Below are 15,989 nucleotides of genomic sequence, written 5' to 3' on the forward strand. Positions count from 1 at the left end.
GCATACATGGTGAGATGAAGTGAGGTGAAAGATGTAGGCATTGGGATGTAGTATTAGACTGCTGTTGACCTTCTGACCATATGTCAGAAGGAGGATCATCTGCTTCTGGAACGTGGTTGACCACAGGTAGCTGAAACTGGAATGCAGAACCTAGGAGAAGGGGAACTACTGTATATTAAAATTTCCTATTGATCAGAATATTCACTAGAACATTGACCAAAAATTCATGACTGACTGTTAATAATTAGCATTTGCTATTATCTTCTCATTGAAATTCAATACCCTGATATTAATACAATGCTTATAAGGGCTTCCTGCCGAATTAACCATGTGGTAAATACCTGTGCTTCATAGAGCATGCAACTGAAGTGTCAGATATTTTTTTTTTATCCTGTTAAGTTGAGCTCTGTAAGGAAATTAAATTTCTGACTGAACAACTTTTAACATATAACACATTGATTAGTCTTAGAATAAAGCAGAGAAAATAATACTTTGTGTTATTGATTAGCCTTCAAAGGAAGACTAATTAGATTTTATTAAGATGTTGAAAAAACAGTAACAATTGACCTGCCTTCCTGATTAATTACTTCATAATAATAATGGCAGAAGCAAACATCAACTGATTTTTATTATGCAAATTTCTGACTTATACAAATATTCATTCAGTTTGTCTAACCCTTTGAAAGAGTTACCATTATAATTCTCATTTTTCAGATGTGGAGTCTAGATTTCCTCTTGTTTTAAGACTCTAATTTTTGGGGTGCCTGGGTGGCTCAGTCGTTAAGCGTCTGACTTCGGCTCTGGTCATGATCCCAGGGTCCTAGGATGGAGCCCACATTGAGCTCCCTGCTCAGCGGGAAGCCTGCTTCTCCCTCTCGCACTCCCTGTGCTTATGTTCCCTCTCTCGTTGTCTTCTGTCTGTCAAACAAATTAATAAGATCTTTAAAAAAAAAAGACTCTAATTTTTAATTTTTTTGTTGGTTTTGTTTTAGGATATGATGACACCTATAAATTCAGGGAAAAAGACGATTTATTTAGTTTCATTCTTTGAAGGCTTACAACGCATTATTTTATTCACTGAAGATCCAAGGGTATTCAAAGCAACATATGAAAGTGAGAAAGCAGAGTTAGCAGAGCAAGAAATTGTGTTGGCCTTACAAGATGTTGGAATTTCTCTCGTCAACAATTACACAAAGCAGGAAGTAGCCTATATTGGCATTACAAGGTTAGATACGTTAAATGATTAGTTTTTAATCATTAAGAATGGTGATAATAAAATTAAAATAATACAGTTTAAGTTTTGTATTTTGACTATTATACTAAGGTAGTGCTGATTTAAAAATGCTTTTGAGATTATTTTTTGCCTTTTGAGATAAAGATATCTCAAAATCAAATTTATAAATCGTGTCTTATGTTTATTCAGCTTATCAAAAGTATACTTAACATGTCATAAGGAAATATTTAATTTTCTCTTACTACCTATCAGAGTGTAGGATACAGTATGGATGCCCCATAAATAGTTGTTGGGGGAATAAAGCCAATCATTCTTTAATTGAGCTTGACACTTAATTTTAAGATACAGTAAGGTAATATGGAATATATCATTTCCCATGTAAGTCATCACCAGTAAAACTCTTTTCTCTATGCCTTTAATATTCCTATTCATAAATACTTAGGGTAAAATTAATTTGTATACATTAGTGCCTAATTTTGAGGGCATTTCTAGATTCCAGTCTGTATAATATAGGATAATATTATCCAGGATAATAGTTTTAATCCTTGAGTTTAAGCTGTCAAATATATATGTTAAAGGGTATATGATACAGGTTTAAATTTGTTTACTTGTATAAATTCATCTAGAAACGCCTTTGACTTTTCATTGAATGAAATCCATGCCATTTAAAAAGGAATATTATAAACTATTTTCTTACAAATTTTTATTCTCAAGAAATGTGTTTATTATTTGCTAACTGCTATGCTAAATGATGTGAGTGCAACGAGGAATAATATACTGTTCCTGCCTGTTTTTTAAGTGAATATAAATTTTAGAGGGATTTAATAAATAGAATACTTAAATAACTTATGTATATAAACAGAGCAGTTTTGGAATGTGGTTGGATGTTTTTATTCTGTATTTAAGTCTCTCAGCAATTTTTCAGTAAATGAAATTTGTTCCATCCCCTTTTAGACTGTATTTCACACTTTGTCTCATTTTAACCCTCCCATTTTCTCTCACACCTCACTGCCTTGTATCCCATTTCAGTCAGAAAATGGAAGTAGTCTGAAGGGAATTTCCAAAGACCCACTCCCCCAAATCACAACTTTCTACCCATGAGCATTTTTACCTATACACTGTGCTAACATCTTCTCCACAGTTATCATAGATACATGTGCTCCTATTTAAAAATACTTTTCAACTTTGCATTCGATTCCATTTCCTTTTGCCTTCTTGAGACATTGATTACACAGTTCTCTTCTTTATCTCTCCTATATCAGTAATTTTTGGCTCTCTTTTGGGTTATACCCATCAGTATTCTTTATCTCAACTTAAAAAATTCTCTTGAGCCTACCTACTGCCCACTGTTTAGCTTCCCTTTATAACCAAACTCCTCAAAAGTGTTACCAATTATGGATGAGTTTAATATACTCACTATATCCAATTATTATTTTACCCATTCTTTCTTTAACCACTCCAAGCAGGATTTTGCTGTCAACACACCATGACATTGGTCTTGTCAGGATCACCAGAGACCAGTCCTCATGTTGCTTAAGTGTGTAACACACAGATCCCTTCTTGGTAGTTTTTCTTTGCCTTGACTTTCAGGGTACTTCACCATCTTTGTTTTTCTTTCTATCCCAGAATTCTCCCCTTCATGTGTTGGTTCCTTGTCTTCTCAGCTGCTTAATATTGGGTGCCCTGGGGCCCTCATACATGAGTCCTCTTCTGTGTTTCAAATACCACATATTTTTTCTGTTTACTATTTATGGTCTGTCACTCAGCTAAAATAAAGCTGTAGGATGGCAAAGATCTTTACTGATAATATCCCTACCACCTAAAATAGTGTCTGAGTAAAAGTCTAAATATTGATTGAATCAGTTCATATTTTTAAATCTGTAGTGTGCTTCCATATTACTGGGGATATTGTAAATTTTACTGAAGGTTTTGCAATTCATGTAATAAACCAGGTAAAATGAAAATGTTTATAAATTAGCACCATGATTTTTGCTTTCATGTAAAAGTTCTGATGTGGTTTGGGAGACAAAGCCCAAGAAGAAGGCAAGATGGAAGCCAATGAGTGTAAAGCACACTGAGAAGTTAGAGAAAGAATTTAAGGAATATACTGAATCTTCACCTGCAGAAGATAAGGTTATCGAATTGGACATTAACATTCCGGTAATATTCTTAAGTACTGATCTGAAGTTTTAATTTTTACCTGTTAAAATTAGATGAATTACTAGTGACGTGTAAGGAAAGTCTGGTTTCCTTGCAAAGCAATGAATTCTATCATATAAAGTAAGGGGTAGTTGTCTTTATTAACAACTCAGACTTGCTCCTAAGATGCTAATGATCTACTCCTTAGTTAACAAGAAGCCAATATGTTGTTTTACTTATTTTACTTTTTAAATTATTTTTCCTTTTATCACTTTAATATTTTTAGTAAATTTATATAAAAAGTGATACAACTAAGCTATAAGGATTATATTGAACATTTTTCTGAGTTGTATTGGAGAGATCCAATCTAGTCAGCTATTTAGCTTACTGTTTTAATTATCTTTAAGGTTTTTGGTACAAAGTTCTAATTTTAATCAATTATGAAATGCAGAGAAATTCAGTGTTTTGTGGGGGATATTTTTCAGGTTCGCTTCACACCTAGTGGTACGAACATGAAAATTCTGCAGCCACATGTAATAGCTATAAGAAGAAATTATCTTCCAGCATTAAAAGTAGAATATAGCACATCCGCACATCAGTCATCATTTAGAATTCAAGTTTACAGAATACAGGTGAGTCTGAAAAGATAGTCAGATTGTGTTCATAAGGAACATAGCAGTAAACCAAATGTATTCATTCCCATAGTCTCTCTTACCTAGTATTTCAGTTTCATTGTTGAACTAGACTGCTTGATTCTTTCTACTTATTAAATCTTGTTATTCTGGTAGGGTTCTGTAATTAACATAGTAATATACTGACCTGTTTTTATTTTCTTAGATCCAAAACCAGATACATGGTGCTATATTTCCATTTGTGTTTTATCCAATTAAACCTCCCAAGTCGGTCACCATGGATTCAGGTGTGTTTGTATTTTTAGATTGCCATAAAAATGTATCAGCTGTATGGTTTACTTTACCATAAAAACACGAAATGAAACCGTTCTCAAGTTTAGTTACTGTGGGATCATTAGAAAATTAAAGCTCTTGGAAAGGAACAAGTACTCAACTAAGGTCAACTTAGTTAAGTCAACTAAGTAAATTAAAGTAAGTCAACTAAGCAACGCATTGACTGAATTCTGAGGAGAAGATTAATTACAAATATATATTTAAATTTTTAGAAATATTAGTCACTTGTAAATTCCTGACTTAAAAGCCACTAGGACCTTTGAATAAATTGTGAAGAAAATCAAATTCAGAGTGGTTTCTAACCATGGGAAATGTCACGTATTCTCTAGCTGAATGTAATGACGAGTCTGTTCTTCTGTCCTCTGCTTCCCCTTCATATTCCTTCTTTCTTTGCTATACCTCTTCCTCTTTCTCTTTCCTCTCCCCTCCCTTTGCTTTCCACCCCCGCCTCCACACCACTGGCTCTGAACTATCTAAGGAGGTATTGATAATCTGCTTGGAAGCTTTTGACCATTGTACATGCCCAAGCCCCTTTACCTGGAAGTCCAGGACAAGACCCTGAACTCTGTGTTTTCACAGTGTTTCCCTGGTGATTCTAATGCATACTTCTACTTTAAAATCACTAATTTAAAGGATTAGTTATCTTTAAAGTAAATGCAGATAATTAAAACCTGGCATCTGAAATTAAGACCTTACAAATAGTAATTTTAATTGATACTCATGATTTAGTAAATAAGTTAGTTCTACATTGTGATGTGTATTAAATTGCAAGAAAATGCTTATCTTTTGCTTAAAGCATCATGGGATTAATCATATTTATTAACTTTTGTAGCTCCAAAGCCCTTTACAGATGTCAGTATTGTCATGAGATCTGCAGGGCATTCCCAGATATCACGTATTAAGTAAGTGTCTTAATATATTTCTGTGTGTTTATTTAATGTTTTGATTTAAATGTGAATTAATTATACTCTTTAAAAAATCAATTTCAGGTGAGTCAAAGGTTTAAGTGCAAAATATTAAATTATGAAGTTAGGAAAATCAATTTTATAATTTTAAAGAGTCAGAAGGCTCTGAATGAAATGTACTGACATTTTATTTATTTTCTCACTTAAGTTTTCTGTAATTACTGCATATTGTTTTAGAAACAAGAAAATACTGCTTTAAAATGGTCACCACTCGGGGCACCTGGGTGGCTCAGTTGGTTAAGCGACTGCCTTCAGCTCAGGTCATGATCCGGGAGTCCCAGGATCGAGTCCCACATCAGGTTCCCTGTTTGGCAGGGAGTCGTCTGCTTCTCCAGCTGACCTCTCATGCTCTCTCTCATTCTCTCTCTCTCTCTCAAATAAATAAAGTCTTTTAAAAAAAAAAATGATCACCACCCAGTCTAAGAAATAAGATGTTGACAGAAACATCCATTGATATATTATCCTCCTATTTCTTGTTTTCTCCACCTTATCGACCACAATAAACACTAATTTCATCCCTTACATCTTAAAATATAGTTTATTGTACATAGGTATGTAAACATTATTAGTTTTCCCTAAACATTCCCTAAACATTCTTAGTTTTCCCTTTTTTTCCTAATTAAAAAAAAATTTGTTTTGGTTAAACTGAAAATATACTATTAGGGCTGGATTTTTTCATTCAACTTTTTACTAAAATTTATTATTTTTGCTGTATGTAGCTAGAGTTTATTATCACTGTTATATAATATTTTGCCATATGACTGTATACCATAGTTTACTTACCAGTTTTCTCTTCATAGGCATTTTCACATTTTGAGTTTGTTGCTATTATGAACAGTGTTGCCATGACAATTTTATTTGTTCATCTATAAAATCCTGAATTTCAGCATTCTAATAATTATCTAATGCTTTTTTCTCATCTCACTTTTTAAATGCACTTTAACCGATGGTTTTTTAATGTTTTCTACTTTGTATTATAGGTATTTCAAGGTGTTGATTCAAGAAATGGACCTCAGGTTAGATCTTGGATTTGTCTATGCTTTAGCAGAACTTATGACAGAAGCCGAAGTGACTGAAAAAACTGAGGTGAGATTTAGAATGATAGTATTAATGGGAAGGATTGGGGAAGGAGGAGGACTAAAAAAATTAGAAATTTTTAAATGTATTAAAATGGTCCATCTTAAAAATAAAATTTTTAAATTTTTCTTACTCTGCTATGGTGGGTAAATTGGTAGAAATCCCATTTTCAGATTATAGATGAAGAAAGCAAGACAAGTTAAAATAGCCTTTTGAAGGTGAGTTAGCAAATAGGAAAGGTTTTAGGCCAGTAGTAGGGAGAAATACTCATATTCACATCATTGTTTTTTCCTATTTTATTTTCCTGGTTTACTTTGTTTTGATTAGTAACTTAGAAATTTGGGTGTGACAAGAATATTCAGTGAGAGAAGGGATAAAAATAAAAGGTTAAGTGTCTTATTTGTGACTGATAGAAAGACCATAAAGTCATAGTGATAGGGTAGATCAGATACAATCTTTTTCTGCTGTCTTCATAAAAAGAATTCTGAAGGTAATACAGATTACATGGATAAGGACAAGGGCAAATAATACTTTTTTTTTCTTTCAAATTTATTGAAATTCAGTTCACACAATTATACATTTTAATCATTCATGGTGGACAGAGCAGTGTTTTTTAATGTATTTACAGAATTGTACAAGGATCATTACTATCTCATTCCAGAACATTTTCACCAACTGAAGAAGGAAATCATGCCAGTCCCATCAATCACTAATGTACTTTGTCTATAGGATTTCTTGTTCTAGATATTTCATATAAATGGAATCATACAGTTTTTTTTAATGTGTCATCATCAATACCTGTTACTATCTGTCCTTTGGATTCTAGCCATCATAGTGAGTGTGAAGTAGTATATCATTGTGATTTTGTGATTTACATGTACCTGATGATGAGTGATGTTGAGTGTCTTTTTATGTGTTGATGGGCCATTTACATATTTTCTATAGAGAAATGTCTATTCAGATCCTTTGTTAAATAGGTTGTCTCCTTTTTATTGAATTGTTAAAGTTATTTATGTATTCTAAATACAAGTCCCATATCAGATATATGATTGCAGATATTTTCTCTCATTCTTGTTTTTTCCCTCGCATTCTGTGTGTTGTGCTTTACTTTCCTGATGTCTTTTGAAGCACAAAAGTTTAAATGTTAATGAAATCCAAATTCTTTTTTTGTTGTTCATGTTTTTGGTGTTATTTTTAAGAGTCCTTTGTCAGATCTAAGGTTGTGAAGGTTATGAAGATTTAGCCCTATGTTTTAAGAGTTTTTTATAATCAGGTCTTTCATCCGTTTTGAGTTAATTTTTGTATATAGTGGGAGGTAAGAGTCCAACATCAGTCTTTTGCATTTGGCTACCGAGTTGTCCCAGTACCATTTATTGAAAGAGTATTCCTTCCTCATTAATGGTCTTGGTACCCTTGTCAAAAATCAGTTGACCATTAACATACAAACAGTTTTATTCCATTAATCTGTAAGTCCATCTCCATCTGTTTACCAATACTGTACTGTCCTGATTATTGTTGTATCGTAGTAAATTTTGAAATTGAGAAGTATGAATCCTCCTCCTTTGTTCTTTTTCAAAATGTTTTTGACTATTTAGGGTCCCTTTGCAATTCCATATGAATTTTAGAATCAGCTTGACAGCTTCTTTGAAGAAGTCATCTGGGGTCTTGACAGAGATTACATTGAATCTGCGTATCAATTTTGGAGTTCTGACAACTTAACATTATGAAGTCTTTTGATCCTTAAACATTGGATGTCATCCTTTTATGTAGATCTTTATTTTCTTTCAACATTTGTATAATTTTCAGAGTATAAGTTTGGCTCTTTTGTTAAATTTATTATTGAGTATTTTATTCTTTTTTATAGTCTGCACAGAATTGTTTTTTAATCTCATTTTTTGTTTGTTCATTGCAAGTATATAGAAATATAATTGATTTTTTATACTGATCTTACATTTTGCATCCTTATGAACTCATTTATTACCTCTAATAGTTGTTTTATAAATTCTGTAGGATTTTCTGTATATAAGATCGTGCCATCTGAGAATGGTTTTGCTTCTTCCTTTCTGATCTAATCTGCATGGCTTTTGTTTCTTCTTGCCTAATTGCCCTGCTAGAACCTCTAGTACAATAGTACAACATTGAATACAAGTGCAAGAGCAGCCATTCTTGCCTTGTTTGATTAAAAAGAAAAAGCGTTTATTCTTTTACCATTAAATATGATATCAACAGTAGATTTTTTTTGTAGGTAACCTACATTAGGTAGAGTTCTCTAATAGTTCCATTTTGCTGGGTGTTATCATGAAAGTGTGTCAGATTTTGTCAAATGCTTTTTCTGCATCTCTTGGGATGGTGATGTGGTTTTTGTTCTGTTGATTTTATTACATTGGATGTTAAAGCAACCCACTTAGTCTTGTGTATAATATTTCCATATTTTGCTGGATTTGGGTCAGTAGTATTTTTTGAGGCTCTTTGTGTTCACATTCATGTGATACTGGTCTGTAACTATAGGGTGAACACTGTATTTCTTATACGTACATAGTCAGTTGCTCTTTAAAGTAGTTAAGAGAAAGGAAAGATTATGTATTTATACTATTTACATCATTGTCTTTTCCAGTTCAATTTTTTTTCCTTTTTTTCATTTGGATTCTAATTACCATTTGAGGTCACTTGTTTTTCAGCCTGAGGAACTTTCGTAAGTATTCTTGTAAGGCACACCTGCTAGCAATAAATTCTCTTAGTTTTATTTTTTGTCTGGAAAAGTCTTCATGTTCTTTCATTTTGAAAGGTAGCTATACTGGATATAGGATTCTTGGTTGGCAGGTTTTTTTCTTTTGAGTACTTTGAATATGTTACCCACTGTCTTCTTGCCTCCTTTCTGCTAAGAAGTCAACTGTTAATCTTTTTTTTTTTTTTTAAGATTTATTTGAGAGCACAGGTGGGGGGGGGTGGAGAGAAACTCAAGCAGACTCTGCACTGAGTGCAGAACCTGACATGGGACTCTATCTCAAAACCCTGAGACTACAACCTGAGCCAAAACCAAGAGTGGGATGCTTAACTGACTGTGCCCCCTAGGCACCCCGACTATTAGTCTTATTAGGGTCATCTTGTATGTAGCAAGTTTTTTCTCTTCTTGTTTCTAAGATTTTTCTCTTTGTCTTTGACTTTCAGCAATTTTACTGTTATATATCTTTTGTGAACCTCTTTCCATTTATGCACTAGGAGTTCATTTAGCTTCCTGGATATGTTGCTTATTGTTTTTCATTGAATATAGAAAGCGTTCAGCTATTATTTCTTCACATATTTTTTCTACTTTTACTCTCTTTTCCCCTGATATACCCATATTGTATATGTTAGCATGCTTAATGATGCACCACATTTCTCTGAGAGTGTTGATTTTTCTTCACTCTTTTTCCTCTGTTCTTCAGATTGCATAATCTTTAACACTTTATCTTCAAGGTCATGATAAAATGATGCATTTAATTTAGCATATAATCAAGTGTTTCTATTTCTTCTATCAGCTCAGGTACACTGTTAGGTCCTTCTAATGAATCTTCCATTTCTGTTACAGTTTTCAATTCCAGAATTTTTAATAGGTTTTTTAATATATAAATTTTCTCCCTCTGTATTTGATGTATTATTCTAGTTGATAAGACATGGTCATCATAATTTCTTTCACCTTCTAAATATGGTTTTCTTTAATGCAGGGCTCAATCCCAGAACCCTGGGATCATGACCTGAGCCGAAGGCAGACACTTAACCATCTGAGCCACCCAGGCACCCCAGGTTTTCTTTAGTTCTTTGAACATATTTATAGTGGCTACTTGGAAGTATTTTTCTTTTAATCCAGTCTCGTCACTTCTCACATGCAGTTTCTTTTGCCTAGTTTTTTCCCAGTGTGTGGGTCATACATTCCTGTCTTTGCACATATCATAATTTTTGGTTGGGAACTTAGACATTTTGGATGATACACTATAAAAACTGGCTGCTGATCCCTCTGTCCCCAAAGCTTATTGTTATTAGCTTATTTGTTCATTCTGTGACTGGTTAGATTTTTTTATTGAAGTCTACCCTTCCTACACCCCTTACTTTTGCTGCAATGTTAAGCTTTTGGGTTGCTCCTCAGAGAGGTGAAGATCTTGGGATACCCACCCTTACCCTGGAATAATTGGTTTTGGGGCGGGGCCCTCTTCTCTTTTCACAACACACCTAGCTATTAAAGTCCACCAATTGCTGGTTGATTGCGTTATTTTTTTTCCACAGTACCTTAGGCCATAAATTGTTCTACAGACTAATCTAATCAGACTTGGGCTTTTTTTTTTTTTTTCTTCGAGGAACTTATCTGGACATCAGTGTTTGATATTTGTTTTGACCCCCGGAGGACTCCTTAAACTGTCTCTTTCCCCATTTCACTCGTGAAAACTAAGAGGCCTGCAGTTAGCCTGCATCTTCATTGAATCAGTGATTTTCCTTCCAGTTATCTTTCCCTATGACATTTACTATTTCCTAATGCTCAGGTGTGAACTTCTTCAAAAACTCTCTTGTAGTCGAAGGCTTTGGGAAGAGATTAGGGGTGTCTTTGGAAAAAGACGTTATTTTAAAGTTTCGTTGTCCCCCAGGTAAAAATATCTGACCAGAGCTTCAGAGCTACGAATGGAACAGGAGTGATGAGAACCCAGTATTCTCAGTGGTATTACACCCAATTAGAGCCTTTGTTCCATGAGTAGAGGCTGGGCAGTGGGACGGAAGCTCCCTGATCCCCATAATGTAGCATTAGCAGCTAGTAACTAGGGCTGGGATGAGAAATGCTGACATCTTATGCCTCCTAGGCAGAAAGTATTTCAGCTGTCACCTGGGCAGACAGGGAGCTTTGTGTTCTTGAGTGTAGCAGTCGAGAGTGGAGTCATGGCTTGTTGAACTAGGAGGGGGATCTGAGAGAATGGTACTTGTTCAAATACTACAGATTCACTTTTCTTACAAATTTTTGTAGATTTTCTTGAAAAGATGTTTTATTGCTTATACTGTTAGGTTCATTCATAGAGGCCTTAGATATTTAGGTTTTTTATATTTATTTTTTAAATATTTATTTATTTTAGAGAGAGAAAGCATGCATGGGGGTACAGGGGAGGGAGAGAATCTGAAGCTGACTCCCCACTGAGTGTGAACCCTGATGCAGGGCTTTATCCCATGACCCCCAGATCATAAACTGAGCCAAAACCAAGAGTCAGATGCTTAACCAACTGAGGCACCCAGGCACCCCAAATGTTTGTTTGTTTGTTTCACCAGTTTCACTAGGGAACTGGTCTAAAGAGCTCTTCACACTGTCATCTGAGAAGTCAATTTCCAGACACTATCCTTTTTTTTTTTTTTTAAATCTCAGACACTATACTTTTAATAAGGCTGTCATTTTGATATTGTTGATGATAGGTCAAAATGTGAATGTTGGGACCATTTCTCAACACACAGAAGTACCTAAATTTGTGTTTAAAAGAGAATTAATGTTGATTATCAAGAATGAAAGCCATATTTATCACTTAATGCAACATCATTTTCAGTGCCTTCCCCTTTTTGATTATAGCGTGGGCCTCTGTAGGTGTCAGTGAGGTATTTACTAAAAAGCTACAAAAGAACTATGATTATACTTAAAGAAAGTGTTCCTAAGAAAGTGTTGATGCACTGGATTATAGTAGCTTTTTGGGATAACTCTAGAGTCCCAAGAAGAAAACCTTGGTGTTTTGTAATGGATTAGATGGAAACAAGATATGCTTATCAATTTGTGAATTAGGGACAGAGCTTTACTAACAGGTGTTAGGTTCCCTTCTCATACAATAACTTTCTAATCATAAACAGTGTTGAATATGGATGTTGAATATGGAGGTGTGTTCTGCAGTATCTGAGCTATTGACTTAAATGCCTCAAACAGATGGATCCTTTAAGTTTTTAATACTTTTTGTTTCTCTATAGGTTGAACTTTTTCATAAAGATATAGAAGCTTTCCAAGAAGAATATAAAACAGCTTCATTAGCAGATTCATCACAAGTCAGTCTCTATGAATACTTCCATATATCTCCTATCAAGGTAGGGGAAATAGAAGTCATTTTTATTATCCTTGATAATCTAGGTAATAGCAACCTGACTTGCTTTGTTTGGGATATAAATTATATATCCCAATTATATATATAATTACATATATATATATAAATTATTTTCTCTAATAGTATATAAATTCTGTAAATAAAGTAGCAGGAATAGTCCTCTGAAATTTTTATTTATACTTACAACAATTTTTCTCTATATGGAAATAATATTGGAGCCACCTACAAGATGTGTTTATACGTTCATATCTTTTTTTTTTAATTTTATTTTTTCAGTGTTCCAAGGTTCATTGTTTATGCATCACACCCAGTGCTCCATGCAATATGTGCCCTCCTTAATACCCACCACCAGGCCCTCCCAATCCCCCCCACCACTTCAAAACCCTCAGTTTGTTTCTCAGAGTCCACAGTCTCTCATGGTCCGTCTCCCCCTCCGATTTCCCCCAACTCATTTCTCCTCTCCATCTCCCAATGTCCTCCATGTTATTCCTTATGCGCCACAAATAAGTGCAACCATATGATAACTGACTCTCTCTGTTTGACTTATTTCACTCAGCATAATCTCCTCTAGTCCCGTCCATGTTGATACAAAAGTTTGGTATTCATCCTTTCTGATGGAGGCATAATACTTCATTGTGTATATGGACCATATCTTCTTTATCCATTTGTCTGTTGAAGGGCATCTTGGCTCTTTCCACAGTTTGGCGACTATGGCCATTGCTGCTATGAACATTGGGGTCTTGACCTAACATTTTGTTACCTTAGTTTTCTGTTAACCTGTTTAATTTTGTGTATGATGTGTGTGTGTGTATTGTTATAGCTGACATATAACATGGATTAGTTTCAGGTGTGTAAGGTAATGATTTGATATTTGTATACTCTGTTAATGATCATCGCAATAAGTTCGTTCCCATCCATCATGATACAGTGTTAAAAAAGTTTTTTTTTCTTGTGATGATGACTTTTAAGATTTATTTACTCTCTTAGCAACTTTCAAATAATGCACTACAATATTACTAACAATAGTCTGAGTTGTAAATTAATTTGTGGAGTAACCTTGATTTAAGAACTGAACACTGAATGGAACTAAATATAAGCTCTTAATACAGAGTTTCTGAATTACTTACATGACACTTGAAGAAAATTATAGAAAATTATTGCATATATATATGCACACAATATATATTATTATAAATTATATATAAATGCATACAATACTTGTAGAACATTTTGTATGTAAATAATTCTATATATATAAATGCATATCATACTTACGTAACACTTGAAGAAAATATTGTATAGAAAATTATATATACACAATATATATAGTATGTAAATTATATAAATGCATACAATACAAAAGTGTGAAAGTTTGTTTCAACTGATTTCAGCATGGTAACTTAATTCTAATACTTGAAACACTGAGTTATTTTCAACAACTTCAACTTCTGGATTATTATTATTATTTAAAAATACATAAAAATTATTATTTTCATAGCTTTACCAAAAGAATTGAATTGAATCTAAGTACCATATTAGCTTACACTACTGAATTTAAAATTTAAAAAGAGCTGTATTCAATTTTAAACTCCTTTAACTTTTCACTTAATAATTTTGGCATAATCTAAAATTGTGAAACTGAAATTTATCAAACTTTGAAATCTTATGGTGTAGTAAATTTAAAATAAGATTAAATTTTAAAAGTTAAAATTGTCATTTTGCAGATAGTGCTTAAATATTTGTCTCTTTATCTCTTTAGTTGCATTTAAGTGTTTCACTGAGGTCGGGCAGAGAAGAAGCTAAAGATTCAGAACAACAGGAAGGACTCGTGGCCGTTCGCTCTTTAAATCTTCTGCTGAAGAGTATTGGTGCCACCCTCACAGATGTACAAGATGTAGTTTTTAAGTATGTTTAATACTCAAATCTATAAATTGATGAAAAGTCCCTTTTACGTTTATCTAAAAACTTTACAAGTGAAAAAATGTACAAAGGACATTGGAAATCATAGACAAATACGGGTTTTGCTGTTAAATGGAATATGATTTAAGTAACATTTAACCTGCTGAGCCTTAACTAGAAGGAAAAGAATAATTATTAAATAATTTCCTTAAGAAAGAGGGACAGAGGCCATACAAGTTTGTGCAACATGTAAGGCCTTTCTGGGCTACAGAAGGATTCCTGAGAAGCTCTGAGTGCGCGAAGGTATGGCACTTATACCATGTGGCTTCAGGGCTCTTAGGATCAAGATTCTCAGAGCATTTGCGACTAGAGCAAAATGAAAGCCGTGATAGGGGAAATGAAGGGATTCATTTAAATGTTACAGCCGAGAATATACATTTTAATGTGAGTCGTAATGGAAGCTATTAGAGTACCTGACCAAATAAACTCAAAAAAGTCAGAGTGGAGACTTCAGATGAGAACGACCTTTTCAGGTAGCACCCAGCAACGTTACTAAGAACCTTGGTAAGACTCAGTGAATCCAGTATGATGTAACTAAATCTAGATAAAGTTAGATACCAGTCAAATTAAAGAACATAGGTTTGAAGACATTGGGAATAGGATGAGATTTCTCATCCGGCTTCTGTCTTACCAGCTAACAGAGAGCTTCCCAAGCAGTGGATTCGTGTGTGCTGTGAATAGGTTAGCAGTCAACCGACCTTGGTTCCTCAGCCATACGCCGATCAGACAGGATCTGCAGCAACTGAAGCCTGGCCATTCTTGAGCAGAATGGCCAAAATCTTTTAAAAAAAGAAAAAGATAAAAGTAAAACCTCTCCATTCACCTCACCATGCCAGACATTTCTGTGTGGGCCATGACAGGGCAGAGTTGGAAAATACAGTTCATGTCCGTGAGTGGGATCCAGAGGGTCTCTGAATCCCCTGAAGGATTTGAAAATATGTTTATATTGGTAGCTTTTCTGAGGATAAGGTCCATAGCTTTCATGAGATTCTTTGAGGGTTCTTTGACCAGAATGTGCCTATGTAAAAGAGCAGGCTTTCTGATTGGCATGGGAAATGTACGAAAAGGAAAGAAAATGAAACCATTTGTTAATATTAAAAACATTCTCTTCCCCTGTCTCCCTCTTCCCCTCCTACACACACCCTCACACACATTTGTATGTGTTTCAGGCTTGCATTTTTTGAGCTGAACTATCAGTTCCATACAGCATCTGAACTACAGTCGGAAGTAATAAGACACTATTCAAAACAGGTTTGTCTGAGATATTTTATAAAGGGACAGATTGAGACAGTGAAACTGGGTCTGTACAAGTATAATGTAGATTTGACAAGGAAGTAAATAGCCATTTTCAAAATCTTAAAACTTTTTTTTTCTCAGAATTGAAAAAGAAATTGAGCCATGCCACCATTTCATTTTTTTGCCTTTCTCTTTTTGAGCCACTGACAGAAATATTTTTTGGATAAGTGTACTTAAATATCTTTAAATAAAATACTAACTAATTCACCAAACGTACTCTAAAAAAATAGTTTCGAGGGAAGCTATTAGCAACTAACTGAAT

At 34.0% G+C, this 15,989-nt stretch overlaps 1 protein-coding gene across 2 annotated transcripts in view; it reads left to right on the top strand.

Annotated features, from left to right (window-relative positions):
• Nucleotides 1-15,989, top strand: part of VPS13A (vacuolar protein sorting 13 homolog A) — a 236,683-nt gene that overhangs the window by 190,347 nt on the left and 30,347 nt on the right. For both annotated transcript variants that reach the window (XM_080820523.1, XM_080820524.1), the window contains exons 54-62: nucleotides 993-1,225; nucleotides 3,241-3,394; nucleotides 3,859-4,005; nucleotides 4,211-4,292; nucleotides 5,171-5,240; nucleotides 6,284-6,389; nucleotides 12,342-12,455; nucleotides 14,232-14,377; nucleotides 15,601-15,682. In XM_080820523.1, coding sequence (XP_080676649.1) covers nucleotides 993-1,225; nucleotides 3,241-3,394; nucleotides 3,859-4,005; nucleotides 4,211-4,292; nucleotides 5,171-5,240; nucleotides 6,284-6,389; nucleotides 12,342-12,455; nucleotides 14,232-14,377; nucleotides 15,601-15,682 — 1,134 coding nt within the window. The remainder of the gene's footprint in view (nucleotides 1-992; nucleotides 1,226-3,240; nucleotides 3,395-3,858; nucleotides 4,006-4,210; nucleotides 4,293-5,170; nucleotides 5,241-6,283; nucleotides 6,390-12,341; nucleotides 12,456-14,231; nucleotides 14,378-15,600; nucleotides 15,683-15,989) is intronic.

This window comes from Martes martes, assembly GCF_963455335.1.
Source record: "Martes martes genome assembly, chromosome: 12".
Classification (NCBI taxonomy): Eukaryota; Metazoa; Chordata; class Mammalia; order Carnivora; family Mustelidae; genus Martes; species Martes martes.